The sequence below is a fragment of the Leopardus geoffroyi genome, chromosome D2, assembly GCF_018350155.1.
Source record: "Leopardus geoffroyi isolate Oge1 chromosome D2, O.geoffroyi_Oge1_pat1.0, whole genome shotgun sequence".
Classification (NCBI taxonomy): Eukaryota; Metazoa; Chordata; class Mammalia; order Carnivora; family Felidae; genus Leopardus; species Leopardus geoffroyi.
Genome location: NC_059334.1, coordinates 74398932 through 74418331, shown reverse-complemented (window position 1 = coordinate 74418331; position 19400 = coordinate 74398932). Strand labels below are relative to the sequence as shown.

At 40.7% G+C, this 19400-nt stretch overlaps 2 protein-coding genes across 2 annotated transcripts in view; one reads left to right on the top strand and one right to left on the bottom strand.

Annotated features, from left to right (window-relative positions):
• Positions 1–14867, top strand: part of PDZD8 (PDZ domain containing 8) — a 72488-nt gene extending 57621 nt beyond the window's left edge. The window contains exons 4-5 of the mRNA XM_045439091.1: positions 6300–6462; positions 10280–14867. Of these exons, the coding sequence (XP_045295047.1) occupies positions 6300–6462; positions 10280–12483 (2367 nt within the window). The 3' untranslated portion in view covers positions 12484–14867. The remainder of the gene's footprint in view (positions 1–6299; positions 6463–10279) is intronic.
• A 614-nt stretch (positions 14868–15481) lies between these two features.
• The window catches only part of SLC18A2 (solute carrier family 18 member A2), a 40651-nt gene continuing 36732 nt past the window's right edge, over positions 15482–19400 (bottom strand). The window contains exon 16 of the mRNA XM_045439092.1: positions 15482–17751. Coding sequence (XP_045295048.1) covers positions 17647–17751 — 105 coding nt within the window. The 3' untranslated portion in view covers positions 15482–17646. The remainder of the gene's footprint in view (positions 17752–19400) is intronic.

Sequence of the window (19400 nt, the reverse complement as noted above, 5' to 3'; positions counted from 1 at the left end):
TTCCGTTTGTTAACTTTGAGCATCTTGGGCATAAAATTGGTGGTCGAATTGACATTATGCCTCTTTCTTTTGAAAGGTCTTTTAGTTGAATGAACCAAGATTCCTTCCCTCTTTACATAGACTGCACTTGTCAAAGAACTGGAATACTAAACTTTCGTTTCTTCAAACATGCTTGCTAGCTTGCACCTCCTCCCTTCAGAGCCACTGCTCTCCTTGTTAGATACATTCATTGCCTCCAGTCCTGACCCGGCCTGATAAACTACTAACCCTGCAAGTGTCAAATTAAATTTTTTAGGAGTGCCTTCTTTGCTCTCTAATGTCAGTTAAGTGATTCCTGTTAAATCACACATGTATGATGGTAATTATTTGTTCATACCTACCTATTCTGTTTCCTTGAGGCCAGGGAAGCTCATCTGTGTTGTTCAGGGCTGTACGTCTAGGCCAGGTGCCTAAGCATTTGAATGAGTAAGTGAATCAGTTGGTACGTTTCTTCCCATTACTTTTCTTTCTCAGTAGCTTTGCTATAGGTTTTGTTAAATGTGGTTTTTTTTTAGGTCAACATCGATTTTTCTGGAAATGTTATTTGCATTTCATCTTGCAAAGAGGAGTTACAGAATACACCAATGTGAAGACCATTAGCATCTTTTAAAATTGTAATATGAGAAGAATTCTGATAGAAAAGGTATTGGTTACATTATGGACCAGGAAGACTGAGAATGGTCACTTGCATTTAAAAGCCTGCTGACAGAAGTTTCATTATGTACTGGCATTGTGTCCATATGTGTGCACATTGTTGTGTCATTTCTCCCATCCCTGCCCCACTTACTACTCTACTAAAAAAGCTGGGAAATAGTTCCTACAATGTCTTTTTCGGAAATTTATTTGCTGAAAGAATACCCAAAAGTATACCTGGTCACAGTAAATAGGGTCTTTCACTTAGAGATCCTTTCTTGTACTTCTGTTTTTGGGGGTTTTTTTTGTTTTATTTATTTATTTTTTTTTTTTTGGTTTTTTTTTGCTCAATGTTGAAAGCTTGTGTAGGAGAGAACAGTTTGTAAACGAGCTATATTGATATGTTATTAAAATATATCTTCTTCTTAGCTATTGTATGAAATTATGTGCATGTTAGGAAGGGATTAAAAAATCAATATGTTGTTTTCCCCTCAGGTGAAAATACAGCATCCCAGTTGGGTCCAAGAAAGGCTAGAAGGATGTCAGAGTATGAGAGCTCTTAAAGGCTATCTTGGTGTTTTTACTAAATTGCTCTCCACAAGATAGATGCACATACAGCTAGCATTTTTTAACCTGTGTCTTGACATTATTGGTAAAGTTAAATGCGGGCTCTCTGCAATCTTGTGTGTATTGACTTGTGATTCAGCTCATGTAATTGCTCTTTGGTTAGTATGCATCAGCAGTTCTTGACAGTTGATACACTTATTTTTGTATATAATTCAAAAAATATGAGAAATAATATCTCTACTCCAGATGAAATCTACTTTTTTCTACTTTTTTTTTTTTCAACGTTTATTTATTTTTGGGACAGAGAGAGACAGAGCATGAACGGGGGAGGGGCAGAGAGAGAGGGAGACACAGAATCGGAAACAGGCTCCAGGCTCCGAGCCATCAGCCCAGAGCCTGACGCGGGGCTCGAACTCCCGGACCGCGAGATCGTGACCTGGCTGAAGTCGGACGCTTAACCGACTGCGCCACCCAGGCGCCCCTGAAATCTACTTTTTTGGTTTTAACAAAATTCAGGCCGATTGACACAGGCTAAGCCACAGAGAAAACACTATTTCCTACTTTTATGATGTATCTGTAGCTTTCCAGGTTAATAGATACAGCACTTTGAGTTTAATGAGATACTGTCTATGATAGTCTCTAACACAGTGCCTGGGAAGCTAGAACTGGTTTGGAACCGATGCCTACTACAACTAGCTGAAGCAGAAAAGACGTGCTTGCTCTGGGGATTCCATGGTGTTGCATGGGTGCCACAGGCAGGTGTGAGGGCCACTGTTCGTGGTTTTGTGGGTTAAGCCCTGCTTAGATTTTATTTTAGCAGGAGAGCAGCTCTGCCTTAGAGACAAATTGGAACCAGGAACTAAACCACTGTCAGACTTCTCTCTCCCTCTCCCTCTCCCTCTCCCTCTCCCTCCCTCCCTCCCTCCCTCTCTCTCTCCCTCCCTCCCTCCCCCTCTCTCTCTCTCAAGTAAACATTAAAAAATCTTAAAAAAAGAAAAACTTCCCTTCAACTGAGCATTAAATAATTTGTAAACAAATGGATAGATGAATTTAAGAGCTAATCATAGAAGCCATACTTAACATAAATTCTACATTTAAAGTGAAAGCTGTGTTGTTGAAAGAAAAAAAACCCCCAGGTAAAAAGTCTATACAAGACAGAAAATGGGATAATGCTCAGCTTTACAATAAAAAATATTTATATTGTTATAATAATTGTAAATACCACTAATTTTTAGCTTTTACAATCAAACTTGATAGCTTAATTATAGTTTGAAAATTAATATAATAGCTATTCAATTTTGATGGTAGAGTTTTAGAAGGTAGAAGGTGTAAAGAGGAGAGGTGAGGAGAAAGAAGTCTTAGTATCAGAAAGATGAAATAAATAGAAGTATACTGATTAAAATTATAAAGAGGTTACATAGAACTAAAAATGATGTAACACTACTATAATTTGGGGAAAGGAATATGGGGCTGCATCCTTGTCCGTTACAGGAGGAAGTCAGCAGATTGTCTAAAATTTGATACATTAGGAAATAATGACGTATTATCTAGAGAACAAAAAGTAATCCCTAAACAACTAAAAGAGTTGGAAGGTGGTTGCTGTGGTGTGGGAGTGAGGGGCTTGGAAAGAGAGGACTGTTGCATTTTGGTAGAAGTTATTTTGTGTATTTGATTTTTTTAACCATATGCATGTATTTGATAAAAATTAAAAGTTTATTCATATTCTTTTTTGATATAACAGTACATAAAACTAAAATTTGGGTTACTTCTTTTTTTAATGTTTATTTTTGAGAGAGAGAGAGAGAGAAAGAGAGAGAGACCATGAGTGGGGAAGGGGCAGAGAGAGAGAGGGAGACACAGAATCTGAAGCAGGCTCCAGGCCCTGAGCTGTCAGCACAGAACCTGACTCAGGGCTCGAACTCATCATGACCTGAGCCGAAGTTGGACGCTTAACCAACTGAGCCACCCAGGCGCCCCAAGTTACATTTTTAAGTGTTTTTTTTCCAGACACATTTTGTTCTTGCTTCTTACATTTATGTCTGGTTTAATCTTGTATCTAGAATGTAGTATTTCCAGCTATCTGTACTTAAGAGTCAGTATTCATTTGATTGACGTAAGTTAAATGGAAAAACTATCTAAATGTTGCTCTCCTTCCTGATTGACTTTAGGGCCATCTATATTCATCCCAAGTTGTTCCTATTAAATTAAGTAAATTGGAAAACTAAGGGCTATCCGAATGAATTACCAGTAATCTAATAATATCTTTAAAAAGACATATAAGTATCTTAAGACAAAAATGGTATATTGGTTTTATTCGTTTTTGCTTTATTTTTAATAGCTTTATTAAGGTGTACTTTAAATGCAGTAAATTCACCAGGTATACAGTTGGTGAATTTTGGTCATTGTATGCAGTCATATAACCTCCCCCCTAATCAAGATGTAGAATATCCCCATTACCTTGAAAATTTTATTTGTGCTACTGTAGGCCCTCAGTCTGCAGTCTCCAGTCCCCAGTCCTTGACAAGTACTAATCTGCTTTCTGTCACTATACTTTTGCCTTCCCTAGAATTTCATACAAATTGAATCATAAGAGCATATGGTTTTTTGGGGTTTGACTCCTTTCACTCCACATCTTTGAGATTTATCTATGTCATGTGTGCTGTATGTAGTAAGCCTTGAAATCAGAGAGTGTACAACCTGCATCCTTGTTCTATTTAAGGATGGGTTTGGTTAATTTAGGTCCTTTATTACCTCTCTTTGACTTTGCCTTTCCAAAGGCCTGTAGAGATTTCCATTTGAATCTGTGGATACATTTGGGAAGAATTGGCATCTTAACAGTAATGAGTTTTCCAGTTTGTGAATGTGGTATCTTTCTCCATTTATTTTGGTCTTCTTTAATTTTCCTTTGCAATGTTTTATAGTTTTTAGTATACAAGTCCTGCACACCTTTCATTCAATTTAACCCTAAATATTTTTTATGCTGTTGTAAACAAATTTGGCCTATTTTTTTTTTTATTTTCTAATTGTTTGTTACTAATAGACACTCATTTGTCTTTTCTATATTGACATTGTAGTCTGTGACCTAATTTCACTTATTAGTTCTAATAGTTGTTTTGTAGATTTCTTGGGATTACTCATGTATAAGATCATGTTATCTGCAAATAAAGACCATTTCTTTCTTCTTTCCAATCTTTATGCCTTTCCTTATGTTATCACCTTGCCTGTATCCTCTGGTATAATACGAGCAGAAATCCTTCTTTGTTCCTGATCTTAGGTAGAAAACCTTCAGTATTATGTTACTTGCAGATTTTTGTAGGTACCCACAATCAGGTTTAAGAGTTCCCTTGCTTATCTAGTTCAGGACTTCTATCATGAGTGGATGTTGGGGGTTTTTTGTTTTGTTTTGTTTTGTTTTTTTATTATTTATAAATAATCCTGTTGAATTATTTATATGGTTTTCTCCTTTGTTTTCTTAATATGTTAAATTATATTGGTTGATTCCTGGCTGTTTAAATCAACCTTAAGTTCCATGTTAAGAACAAAGAGTAAATCACAAAAAAAAAAAAAAAAAAAAAAAATACACATTCCAAGTGATAGTTTTCAAAATTTACAGTTCTCAGACTCATACAATTTAGTTTCTTGCCCATTTGGTACTGTTAACTTTCTGATATTAGAAAAAAAGATTACATTGTAAGCTTTAGCTTTGGCACTCTGTATATTAAAAATATATTTATGTTTGTGGATTTGAAAGAATGCATTCTTAAGGGCTTAAGTGAAAAAACACTATTAACATTATAAGGTAATTATTTATTATATCATAAGGCAAAAATTGGTTGGACAAATGTTTTTTGGAGATTCTACTACATACGTTTTTTGGAAGGATTGTTTCTTGTTTGTAAACCTTTAGATAATCAAAAACTTGACTTCATTTCCCAGTCCTTGAGGATAATGTGATTAAGATTCTCCTTAATCTAAAAGCAACTCTGCAAAATCTGTTAACATCCATATTAAAAAACAATTTCCAGGGACGCCTGGGTGGCTCAATTGGTTAAGTGTCCAGCTTCGGCTCAGGTCAGGATCTCGCGGTTCATGAGTTTCAGGAGTTCAAGCCGCGCAGAGGGCTGTCCGCTGTTAGCACAGAACCTGCCCCGGATCCTCTATCCTCCTCTGTCTCTGCCCCTCCCCTGCTTGCACTCACTCTCTCAAAAATAAACAAACAAACCAAAAAACCCAAACAGTTCCAGTAAGGTCTCTCTTATTGGCCAACACCATTAGGTAAGAGAATTAAATTTCTAGCTTTTAAGTGGAATTTATTTATTAAAGCAATACAGACAGTGTTATATTTGGATATCAGCAGGTTATTTGGCAAAGACCCTCATGAGATATCTTGAAGACCAGAACTGAGAAACACAGGCTAAATAACAATACAGTTAGACTGATTTGTAATTTATTTAATAAACACAGATTGAATTCTTGTCATCTTGAAAGGATGCGGCATTCAATTTTTTTTTTTTTAATCAGTAATTTGAATGAGGATAGATAACGTGGTGTTTTTTTAGTTCACAGATAATGTGAATCTGGGACACACTGATAAATCTGGTGACATTTGTTTAGAAAACAAAATGATCTTGATGAGTTAGAAAAGGATATCTCATTAATAAGATACCTCTTAATAAAACAAATGTAAACTCTTTTCTTTTGCCCTCCCAAAGATAATTTAACAATACATCATAAAAACATCTAATGACATAGAAGATATTTCCCATTATGTTTCACAACAAGATTTAGAGGCGCCTGGCTGGCTCAGTTGGTAGAGCATATGACTCTTGATCTCAGGGTCATCAGTTCGAGCCCCACACTGGGTATGGAGCCTACTTTAAAAAAATTTTTTAAAAACACAAGATTTAGAGTTACATTCACAATGGGATCTCGATTTTTTATTAAGATTAAGTACAACATAGGTAGCAGTTCTGGATGGTATCGTTAGGTGTGGGTTAATGTTTTCTCACTCCCCTTCCATGAGCTCATTGACTGTTTTCATTTTTTTCTCTTTATCAAAGGTTGAATTAATAAAGGGGAATTTACAGAGTGTCGGACTTACGCTTCGTCTTGTCCAGTCAACTGACGGGTATGCTGGGCATGTCATAATTGAGACTGTGGCCCCAAACTCACCTGCTGCACTCGCAGACCTTCAACGGGGAGACCGACTCATCGCTATTGGAGGTAACTGTGCTGATATGCAACACACTTTACATTCATAGAGAAATTAGCAAATGTGGGAGTTTTCCCTATCTTCATTCTATGAGCCTGTTACTTTTATATTGGAAAGAGAAGGACTTTATTCATAAAAATCTGAAGGGAGCACATATGACATTTTAGTCCTAATTATACATTTTAGTCCTAGTGTATACATCTTTAAAAGACTTCATCTTTAGACCACTCATCTGTAAACTTCTCTAATTTTCCTTTCTTTCCCACCTTCTACTCCTCTAATGTTTATTGAATATGAAAGAAAGGGCAGGTCAACAATTACTTCTGTATCATCTCCACCTTAACTACTGTAGGGCTAAGACTGACAGCATTAGCACTATGACCCTCATCACTTAGGACTAGATAATGAACAGGAGAGAGACTAATATTCCTTGTCCAAGAGGGCACACTTGAACTATCCTATGGCCCCATATTGATGGTTCTATATTGTCCCTGACGGGCCAGCCATGGCCAGCCATTTGTTAATGTGCTGCATTAGAGTACAGCCTAAATCACTATTGCTGGTGGAAGAATGTGTCACCTGCATGCCTTCCTGTCAGTTGGACTGGTCACTGCATAAACTGTTGATAGGCAGATTATTTGTGTATTTATATCATACACATTTACGAATAAGTGGTAGGACTCACTGTACAGACCAACGGGGAAAAAGTCCAAACCTTTTCCGACCTTTGTAGTACCTGTCCCCTACCGCCGCCCCATTCGAGGCTTGTCAAGAGATTTCTTAAACACGTGGTTGGTCACAGCTGAGCTTCTAAAGACAATGTGGTATCTTTCTCTGACAGCTGAGATAATAAACAAGGTAGACCAGTTCCTAAAGCAAGTTTTTCTTAGTTACATGTCAACGAAACTCTGCCTTTGATTCAAATCCATCATGACAGTAAAATAATGAAAATCATTTAGTTGCACACCTAGAAGCCCAGCTAAGTCAGTGTTTTCACATGGAGATCCTCTGATCATGTCATAAACGGCACTTCTCAACCTTCTTGTGTATTCCAGTCACCCAGACATGGTGTTAAAATATGGATTCTGCTTCAGTGGACCTGGAGGGGGCCCCAAGATTCTGCGTTTCTAACAAGTCCCCAGATGCCACTGCTGGGTCATCGGCACTTAGGATAGCAAAGCCATAAAACAGACCTCCTCTGTTAAATAGTTGTTTAACAGAAACATAGCAGCTTGTTCTCCCTCAGCTAAAAACTGTAACTCAGTATAATTTTTTTATATCCACACATACTTGTTCTGGTTTTACCTACAGGATATATATTTTTTTCCTCTGTGTCCTTTTATGAAAGGTTTGCAGTTACATACGTAGTAAATATTATCAAAAATAAATAAATCCAAGCAATATAAATGTATACAGAGTGAAAAATAGAGGTCACCCTTTATAGCTAACATTTGTAAAAACAAAATATTTACTGAGGTAAGGGGCAGGTATAATACACATTTATGGTTTATAGTGATACTTTGCTTATATGGGTATATAATTTTTTTAAATATTCAGTAATGGGATTGGCGTAATTGAAATAAGATTGGCAAAATGCTTATTATATTTGAAGTATGATGGAGTTCATTTTTCTTGTTTCTCTGTTTTTCTTTTTTCTCTGCTTTTGTGTATATTTGAAACATAGCAAAAGAAAAGGAATCCAGATTTGGCCAATTAGTCCTGGAGGAACAGTGGTTGTCTCCACAAAGGTCCCGGTGGTTGGGGCAGAGATGAGGGCAGGTGTTAAGTCACAAAGAACAAGTTTAGATTGAAGTTTTCCCTACTGCAGCTCACCAGGTGGACCTGTGTTTCATCCGACTACGATTTTGCTGGAACTTAGTGTGGTTCGAGGGAAAGAGCAGCCTGGATGAATCATGAAGAGCCACATCAGAAAGCTTTGGGTTTCAGTGGATGAGTTCATATGCTAAAGATTTTTGAGCCAAAGCTTTAGGAAAAGTGGGGAGCACTATGTTTGGTGATCAAGACAGGGAAGGTCTGTGGGGTGCAAATTGGGTTAATGGGGAGGCTGGCAGGTTGATTCCCGAAAGACAGGAGAATGAGAAGGTCATAGAGGGCTTTTAACTATGCTGCAGTTGTCATGTCCATCAACATCCAGGTGCTGATCTCCAGAAGTAGTGAGGGATGTAGGACTAGAGTGAAGAAGAGGGGAGAGCAACCCGAGAAACCACTGAGGTGAACGTGATCCAGGAAGACAGCGAGAAGGAAGGGAACTGTGTCAGACGAAACCATGAGGACGTTTGCGTACAAGGAGCAGGTACAGGTGGAGAAAAAGAAAGCAGAGATGGTCAGAACCGAATTGGGAAAACCAAGAAAAAGGTTTTATTTTTTTAATGTTTATTTTTGAGGGAGAGACAGAACACGAGTTGGGGGAGGAGCAGAGAGGGAGGGAGACACAGAACCCGAAGCAGGCTCCGGGCTCAGAGCTGTCAGCACAGAGCCCGATGCGGGGCTCGAACCCACGAGCCGTGAGATCATGACCTGAGCCACCCAGGCGCCCCAAAAAAAGTTTTAAAGGAGAAGGAAAAGAAAACTACGAGCCAGGATAGCTGCTGGAGCAAAGTTCTGAAGGAGATGGGGAGTAGGGTCCAGAGTGCAAGTCTGATCCGTCCTCACAGATGGGTTCTTAGTAAAAATGGGAGTGAGAAAACGTGGCTGCTTGTTGATCTCTTCAGGAAATAAGGAGAGGTCACCTACCAAATAAAAGATCTTGGCAGGGGGCTCGGGGGGGCTGGCTGGTGCTAGGGAGATGGAGCTGGCAAGCTGGCTCAGAACACCAGGTGACAGAAGAGGAAAGGGGCAGGGCAGAAGAATCCGAAATCTTGATGTGAACCTCAGTGAACTCTTGAGACTAGTACTGGGGAGAAAAGCAAGTGGTGTCAGGAGACCAGCTGAATCAGGAGAGCAAAGGAGAAATGACTGGGCCTGGAAATCACCTCAAAACATGCAGTTAGACAGGATTGTAAGAGGTGGGAAATAGGAGATTGTGGGTAGGGATTAACTGCAAGCGAAAGACCGCTGTGTGGAAAATTCCAAGTGATAACCAGGTCTAAAGCATGGTCTTGCCTGGGCAGCTGATGTAGGAGAGGATCTAGGTTGAGGAACTCTGTGGTCAGGTTGTTAGATGGGGTGATGTTACTCTGATGTATTTAGGGTGGCCCTAAGACCTTTGGAAAGCAAAGACCCCTTCTCCCCTTTTCTAAGTCCTACAGAAAGGGGTAGCTTGGATAAGTACCGTTTGGGGCAGGGTGGGAAGAGGGCGGGAAACAGAGAGCCTTAAAGATAACCTAGATGAGAAGACTAGAGAAGCTACTAGCTTTGATTGTCTCAGGGATGGGACAGTATGGTTGCAAAATAGAGGCAAAAGGGAGATTTTTCACTCTAAGTCTTTCTATACCTTTTGAATTCCAAACTGTTAATGCGGCACCTGTTAGAACATAATAAAAGGAAAATTTAAGCTCATACTATTGATGCAGATAGTAACCAGCTTGTTTAACTTTAAAGCAATTTGTGCCTTCCCTGTTCTTTCTGATCCTGACAAAAAGCTTAGTTTGATGGGTAGGGTTAATAAAAATATGTGAAAGGGCCCGCTGTTCATGATAAAGTATTTTTGCTAAATTTACTTCAAGCATTGGTCTCAGAATTTGATCGTGCGGCACAATTACGTATTGCTTTTCCATAATCCTGAAATGATGGCAGTTCGATTCAGCAGAGTTAGGTGATTTTCATTGCAGTAATTTACATATTTTCCCTTTTAAAATCTTTCAACAGGTGTGAAAATCACCTCTACCCTGCAAGTGTTGAAGCTGATCAAGCAGGCCGGCGACCGGGTCCTGGTGTATTACGAAAGGCCCGTCGGCCAGAGCGGCCAGGGCGCGGCCCTGCAGGATCATTTCGGACAGCTGGAGGAACACTTCCTGTCGGCCTCATGCCCACCGAACTATGAGGAGGAGACACCTGCCTTGGCAGCGGATGCTGAGAACAGAGATTTGGACTCTGAGTTTGAAGACCTGGCAGGTGATGTCCGAGCACAAACTGAGCTCAAAGATGAGGCACCGTCATTAAGTCACAGTCCCAAACGTACTCCATCAACACTTTCTGTTAAACCCCTTGGAACGATATCACCGGTTTTAAACCGTAAATTAGCTGTAGGAAGTCACCCACCCCCACCAAAACCTCCATGCAAAGAAGGAAATAAACCCTCAGCCCTAAAAGCTTCTGAGGTAACAGACCCGACGCAAGTGTCAAAACCCACCCAAGGATCCACTTTCAAACCACCCGTCCCACCACGACCACAGGTGAAAGTCCCTTTGCCTTCTGCCGACGCCCTGAGTCAGACAGAACCAGATGTGCCCGCTGAAAAGCCAGAAAAGGTGCTGCCTCCTCCTCCTGCAGATAAACCTGCCGAGAAGCAAGCAAAAACTACAGATCACACGGAAGACGCGGCTGCATCGAAGCAGTTTTTAGCAAAGCAAGACGTGGTGAAAGATTTTCCATCAGAAAGTTCCTGCCCTCCCAAGGACAGTTCAGATGACCCCCAGACATGGGAATCGTCAGAAATCCCTTACCGAAATAAGCTAGGAAAATGGACCAGAAGCAGAGCAACCTGTCTCTTTGACATAGAAGCCTGCCACAGGTACTTAAACGTTGCCCTGTGGTGCAGGGATCCCTTCAAGTTAGGGGGTCTTATCTGTCTGGGGCACGTTAGCTTGAAACTTGAAGACGTGGCTCTAGGATGTCTGGCGACATCAAACATGGAATACTTTTCAAAGTTCCGACTGGAAGCCCCCTCACCTAAGGCGATGGTCACGAGAACGGCCCTGCGCAGTCTGAGTGTGCAGAAGGGATTCAATGACAAATTTTGCTTTGGTGACATTACTATTCACTTCAAATACTTGAAAGAAGGAGAGCCAGACCACCCTGTAGTCCCTAACTTAGAGAAAGAGAAAGACCTCCATTTGATCGAAGAGGTTCCTGCCCTACCCAAAGAGGAGCATCTCGTTGGACAGATGGGCTTGACAGAAAACAAACATAGTTTCCAGGATACTCAGTTCCAGAACCCAACTTGGTGTGATTACTGTAAGAAAAAAGTGTGGACTAAAGCTGCCTCCCAGTGTATGTTCTGTGCTTACGTCTGCCATAAAAAATGTCAGGAAAAGTGTCTAGCCGAGACTCCTCTCTGCGGAGCAGCTGATAGGCGGATAGACCGGACCCTGAAAAACCTCAGGCTGGAAGGACAGGAAAGCTTCTTAGGCCTGCCTCCTCGTGTCGATGCTGAAGCTAGCAAGTCAGTCAACAAAACGACAGGTTTGACAAGACATATTATCAATACGAGCTCCCGTTTGCTAAATCTGCGCCAGGTCTCTAAAACTCGCCTTTCCGAACCAGGAACTGAGCTGGTGGAGCCTTCACCAAAACACACACCCAACACATCAGACAACGAAGGCAGCGACACAGAGGTGTGTGGTCCGAACAGTCCTTCTAAACGGGGAAACAACACGGGAATAAAGTTGGTGAGAAAGGAGGGTGGTCTGGACGACAGCGTTTTCATTGCAGTTAAAGAAATCGGCCGCGATCTGTACAGGGGTTTGCCTACGGAGGAGAGGATCCAGAAACTTGAGTTCATGCTGGATAAACTGCAGAATGAAATTGACCAGGAGCTGGAACACAATAATTCCCTTGTTAGAGAAGAAAAGGAAACAACCGATACAAGGAAAAAATCACTTCTTTCTGCCGCTCTGGCGAAATCAGGTGAAAGACTACAAGCCCTGACACTTCTCATGATCCACTACAGAGCAGGCATTGAAGATCTGGAGTCTTTAGAAAGTCTGTCTTTAGACCAGCCCTCCAAAAAAATAAGCAAGTACACAGATGATACAGAAGAAGATCTTGATAATGAAATAACCCAGCTGATCGACTCCCAGCCATTCAGCAGCATATCAGAGGGCTTGTTTGGCCCATCCGAGTCTGTTTGACAGACAGCCCGCTTAAATACTCTCAAGTGATTGGGGAAAAGTCGCATCTAAAGTACCACAGATAAACCACGTTTTAAACCCTCTTACAAAGCACTTCGGCCCACTGCTCCACAGTCATTTGCTTGCGTAGGAACAAGAGTGAAAAAGGTGGTTTTCCAGCGAAACCATGACCAGCTCACTAAAATGGTTGTTTCGGATTGCATTTATAGCTATGCTTTTTTGGGTTTATACTGGGAATTTATTTTTACTAATTTATTTTTAACTTTTTCTAATTATGTAATTATGTAAGCTAACTTTTCATGTTTATTATGTGTGATGTCTCGTGTTATTTTTCTTCATCTTAGTTTCTGAATTAGTGTTACGTAGGATACTGTCCAAATTCTTGAACTGTTTTCATTTCCATCACGGTTCTAACGAGTTTGCTGCCCAGATTGACAACGGCAATCACTGAGGGAACAGGTTTTGAATCTTTGTGTTAGGAAGTTTATCATCTCTACTTGCTCGGGATTTTTGTTGTTTTGGGGCTTGGGGGGCGGGGGGGGGGGTTGTTTTTGCCAAATGTAACAAAAGCCGATGCTGTGGCTTTAGTCAGTTACACTGATTTAGTATTAAAAAAAGAAAAAAAAGAAAAAAACAATTACATATATTGCTTGCTTTCTATCCTGTGAATTTTTTTCTAGTTTTTGTGCAGTTTTAGTGAGAATATAGTTATTAAATTGAAGAGGTTGCATTGCAAAACAAAATGTAATAGGGAATAAAGAATGCAGTTGGGCAAGAATTTTTTAGACAAGATCACTAAACAGTAACTGGTAGGATTTTGAAATCTAATCTTTTAAAAGGTTGATTGATGCTTTCTCCTTTTAAATGGAAGTTCTGAACATTTATGATTTTTTTTTCCATCTTTAGTTCTCCCATGGGAAATAAAGCATGTCAAGGATGAAGTTTCAGAGGCCTGTTCTTAAAATGACCGTGTTGATAACTGACTTTGGCTGTTTTGTTTTAGAAACCTTTTCGTGCGGGAGGATGTTGTGAAGGAGAGGAATCACGCAAGATAGATTTATTTATCGCTTCTCTGACCTGCTGCAGGTTAAAGGAGTAGTGATTCCTCCAGGTGCTTCTGCAGTGCTGTCTTCATTCGTTTAAAAAATGAAAACAAAAATTAACAGTACAGTACATAGGACTCGGGGTCAGTTCTCTGATGACAAGGATCTATTTGGATACTCGGTCCGTCGTGTAGACCCCAGTAACGCGTGGCCACTATTGGTTATACCATAGAAGTTCCGGCCTTTTATAGGTCTATTTTCCTTCTGTAGGGAACTACTCTGATAATTGATCCATAGTAGAAACTGGCATGATAATTTTGAATCTAGATGGGACAGTTTTGATGGCATAGTAAATTAGTAAGGGTTCTGGTCCAGGTCTCCAGCCTAGGACTCCAGATGAAAGTCTAAGTTCAAACTTTTCCGGTGGCCACGAGTGAACTAAGCACAAGAGTGTTCTGTGCCAGTCTCCCCCGCTCCAAAGTAGGAACAGACAATACTAACTACCTCACAGGATCATCGTGAGGAGAACAGAACGGCAAAAGTGCTCCGAACAGTAAAAAGCTATTCAAAAAGAGTACAACTCTTACGGAGCACAGAAACATGTTTGAGGGTAGAAAAGTTATTCCACTTCTAGAATCAATGGCCAGTTGTCATTCTTGCTGTTTTTTATGAAGTGAAATATTAGGAAATACGTTTACTGGCCAAGTTTATAGAACAAAAGTCTGTATCCCGTTTTGTTTAGTTAAGCATGCTTGCATTTTAAATGAACGCTGCTGTAGAAGTCTTTATACACCAACTTCTCTGAAAGCTAAAAATGGTTCTGTAACATATGCTTGAAACAGTGTGCCCAACGTAATAACCAACTTTTATCTTATAAAGAAATAACTTACCGGTGATAACGTGGAAGGTCAGTGTCTGTAAGTGGCTGGTGTTGATGGACAGATGACACCACAGAAGCTTTAGTGACAGCCAGGCATGCTGCTGAAGCTGGTGCGTTTGAAAAGAGCTGCAGGAATAACGCAAAATCTTGGTTTCCTAAAAAATCTCCTGTTTCAAAAGTATTTAACTCTGTAGAACCACAATTACGAAAAGCTCGGTAATGCTGCTGATTATATTTGTAAAATCTACCTTTAATGTAGTGCAATATTTTTATATCTACTGAGGTAGTGGCATCACGGCTGTACTTGAGTGCAGGGGAGGGGGGGGTCACTACAAGCAGCCTAGGGGTAGTGAGGGGTAAGGCTTCTGAAATAATTGTATTCTATTACATTCCTGATGTAATCTTGCTGCCATGCTATGTTATCAATAGCTAAAAATAATAAAAAGAACTACCACAGAAAACAAGAATATCTTCATTTGCTAACCTCTGAACGAGGGGATTGGCTACATCTCTCTGGAATCATCGCCGGGTAGAATTCGGCCACGCAAACAATGTCTTCACAAAGTCCTCTCTTGCTGAACAAAATTGTTAGCTTGAAATCAGCCTAAAAGCATTAAGTTCCGGTGTTTTGTTTTTTTTTTTTTTTTCTTAACCCTATTAGGAATTAGACTGTTTTCTGCATTTCTGATATTTAGATGGAGGATTAGGTTGGACAAACTGAACATGTTAGCATTATTTGGGAATCAGAATTATGCTGTGAATTATAGTTACTTTCATCAGATGTACTTGTTCACAGCAGTCAGGAAAACAATCTAACCTTAGAAATGGCAGGGATAACTTACTGGGCTTTTCCACAAGGATATTATGTGACTAGTTACAGATTTCAGTTGAAAGCAAATTTTGTTTCCAAAGCCAAAAAGTAGGGTTTCAGACTAACCTGGAGTGAAATTTACCTGATGCCTGTAAGCAGAGAAGAATAGTTCCTAATTAGGTATTCACAGTCAAGACAATACCTTAAAGTGTATTTTATTCCAGCGATAATGTCTGGTTTATAAAGAAATACAAACAGGCACAGTAGTGTTCAGAAGATTTATTAAGGAAACGAGCTAAAACAGGCACATACACTTAGCAGTCGAAAGAACTGAATATTCTTTGCTACCTCATTAGTGGTTTTGTATCTGTTTGCCAGGTACAAACATGACCCACCTCTGCTCAAAAAAATAAAACGTTCAGGGAGCTGTATGTTCTTTGTTCTGATACATTAAAAGAAGGAAAAAAAAAGCGTCACTTCATAGTCTTGCTAACCCCAGGATATCAGTCCTATAAAAGACCTTGCAATTTTACCCCCTCAGATATAATGGATACCTTTGCTGCTAAAACAGTTTTGAAAAACTCCCATCTCTTTTGTCTTCTCTCTGGAGATCAACAGTGGGCATGCCTCTGCCAGTCATTCTTGAAGAGTCTGAAGCCTTAGAGGCAAGAATAAAATTGGAATAAAGCATTGTGGTCAGGGAGAGCCACAAACCCTCTAAGAGAATCAACCCATAGCACGTTCCCCAAGGGGGTCTCCCCTGTGGGAGAAAATCCCGCGGTTTTAGGTTCGCCATAGGAGAGCGCTTCCCCATCCATCTTTACAGAGTCACAGATTTAAGTTCCCCAAGGCAAGTATGTGAAGTTCATTTGCTTCCATCGCTGCCCTTGAAAACCAGATTTCAAATCATTCAAAACCCCACAGAAAAGCTTCCTAAAGCAAATGGAAACCGGATTAGCTACTTCTAGAGAATTACAAGGTTGAGGTTGAGGAGTCCTCGTTCTCAAATTCTTGGCTCCTTGTCCAAGTTAACAGAAACACAGTATTAGCTTAACAAAGAACAGACATTAGGTAATTTCTGATTACAGAGCTACAGAGTTTACAAGTATTTGCGACATTCTACACTATCTGCGCACTCCAATCACATCCTACAAAACCTGATGTCAACTGACGATACTATTAACACAGTATTTGCTGTTGAAAAGGCACATCAATGTTGTCATGCTTAGAAAAACCACATTACACAACACTAGATACGAGAATACATACGCCTTTCTAGATGTTTGGGGGTTTTCTGTCTTTGAAAGGGGATGTGTCCTGACCACTTTTTTTTTTTTTTTTAACCTGTTTTCCCTAATGTGATTCAAGATTTCTTTCCTCCACCTTCCTTTAAAATTTGTCGACTTGAACAACTTTCAGAAGTCTAAAAAATAATAGTTACAGTTGAAAATTTAACAGATACCTAGAAAACACTTGGATGACCTCTTAACAGGTCAAAGGTACGTGGTCTGATTTTTTCACATCATAGCAGCGATTAACCTTTTAAATGTCTAAAACTTGAACGAGACGTTAATATAGCGATCCTGCTTAATCTTGTCTGTATAAGGGATCCGTACCCTCACTTTTCTTTCACCCAGTGAGACAATCCAGTCTATATCTTAAAGGGAAAGCTAGTTCTACAACTATACTTTGGGTGCTTTTCTCCGCTTTCGGACTGTTTTCTAGTTTTCTCCTTCTGGCTCTAGTGCCTGCTGCCAGCCACGTGACTTGTAAACATGTAATTTGAAACCATCTGTTTCCAGGTAGATGGTTACACAGAAAACTAATGCCAGCTACGATTTATGGGTAAGTCCATAAGATGACGGACTCAAGTTCCTGTCCTCTGCCTTTGAGATAACTAGCTTTTAACTCATAAATATGTTGATAGTAATTACAAGTTAACCACACGCAGCGTCACTACATAATATGCTGTCTTGATTCTGTTTTTCAGACTTCCTTCTGGTTTCTCAGTGTTGGAAGTGTCTCGGAGATAATGTGTGCTTTAATTTTAAACACCCATTACCAATATTCAGAAAAAATATACGATTCTTTTGCCCAAGTGTTTATGAATGTAAGTTTTTTAAAAATTATATTTGATTTGGATTCAAATATTTATAGATTTACACTATATTTCGTCAAAATATATTGTATAATATTGAATAAAATCAAATACATAAAATAAAGTTTTCAACACTATTTATACAAACCCCTAGAAAAGCTGCTTTTTCTTTATAAGGCTGTTGGCAATCGATCACAACCACGGAGAAGAATGAATAACCTTTGGTTGTTTGGCTTTCGCCAGGGACGATGGTGCGACTAAGTTCTGGAGGAGTCATTTCACTGGTAACACTGTTTTGTACAAATAAAAACTTTGACGACTTTTGAGGATCTCAGTCACTTTCAGATTCTTCATCCTCACCTATCGGATACGACTGGATGTTATTCTGGGTGTACGTCTTTGTCTTAATGGGGCAGTTGTGATCCATGAGAATAGCCTGAAAGACAGCAGAGTGCACATACGGTGATCTTGTTTCACAAAGATAAGATGGTTTCAACCTACCATTTTTGAGGATCACTAGTTTGAAGGCTGTAGATGGCACCACCCCGTGGGAACCAGTCCTTAGGTGCAACTGCCAGGTTGCCTGGCCCGGAAGCTGCGGGGTTGGACGCTCCAGGAGGATCCCAGGCAACAGGAGAGACTGCAGAAGTGGTTTCTGCCTGGGCCACGGGCACCCTAAAGCCATGCAACAAGGGCTTATGCGGGTTACGTTTAGGAAGAGTTCTTTTTTTTTTTTTTTTAATGTTTATTTTTCAGAGAAAGAGCATGAGTGGGGGAGGGGCTGAGAGAGAGGGAGACACGGAATCCAAAGCAGGTTCCAGGCCCTCAGCTGTCAGCACAGAGCCCGAGGCGGGGCTCGAACTCCTAGACCGCGAGATCATGACCTGAGCCGAAGCTCTACGCTTAACCGACTGAGCCACCCGGGCGCCCCCATTTAGGAATTCTATTTGGAATCTCGGAATCGGGGGGGATGCTGGAGTCACACGGTGCCAGCTGTTCACTGTGGCAACACCCTTAATCGGCACGCTCTGTCCTTAACGAGGCAAAGTCCCACGCTGGAAATGTACCTCCACTGTGCATGTATGTGGATCTGGTTCTGATTGCAGCCATCTTCGCAGGCTGCCCTTCCGGTATTTTCAGACCACAGCCACGGTCCCTTAGATTTCCCTGCACTAGACATCACAGGGCCCGTACGTTTTCATAAATGGCATTTCCAGAGCACCTCTCCTCCAAATCCTAGAGGTCTTCCTCTTGTCCAAATAAATGTAGGATTTAAAAAAAAAAAAAATTCCTCTGATGCCCATAAAAATCTTATGCCTTCTCACTGTCACTAAAAATGTAAAAACAGTCCATTGATCCTCAATCGATAGACCCACGCAGTCATTATTCTCTTGAAAGTGTGCAGACCAAGCATGTAGTCTGAGAAGACAGCCGTCCCTTATCGGACCGGGATCACGCCGAGCATTCCTGCCACAACACCGCAGCTTCACGAGAGCCCCACCTGGTAGGCGGGTAACCCTGTGCGGGCACAGAGATCAAAGAACGTGACCAGGGATGCACCGCTGGGAGGGGACAGATGCGTGCCAGGCAGCCTTATGCCACGGTCTACTCTCGCAGGGCTCCGGGGCAGAGGCAGTAAAGGGCCAGAGCACGGCAAGGGGACGCTGCGTGCAACTGAAGGAGATGCTCCCATCAGGTGTGTTTTCTGGACTTTTCTTCCAAGTAAATAATTCCCCCAAGACCTTGTTGTGCGGTGTGAAAATCTACATGGAAACGTTTCTCTGTTGATATGAGCCCACTGAAACCTATCTTTGTGTTTGTCCAACACTCCCCGCCCCCCACCCCCCAGGTCCTGCTCCACACATTTGGGACCTTCTGTAACTCCCCTCAGTGCTAACCCATGTATCATTTCCTGAGAGAGAATCTAGTGATCTGCCTGGGTGACATGTTAAGATAAAGGACTTCCGTGACCCTATAGGTCAGGCCGCCAGCTCAAACTGTCAGCTGCAAAATTTAACAGTTTTTATACTTTTTGCCAAGTGAATGGATACGTGTATTTAATAAGGAGCTCAATGTCTAAAACTA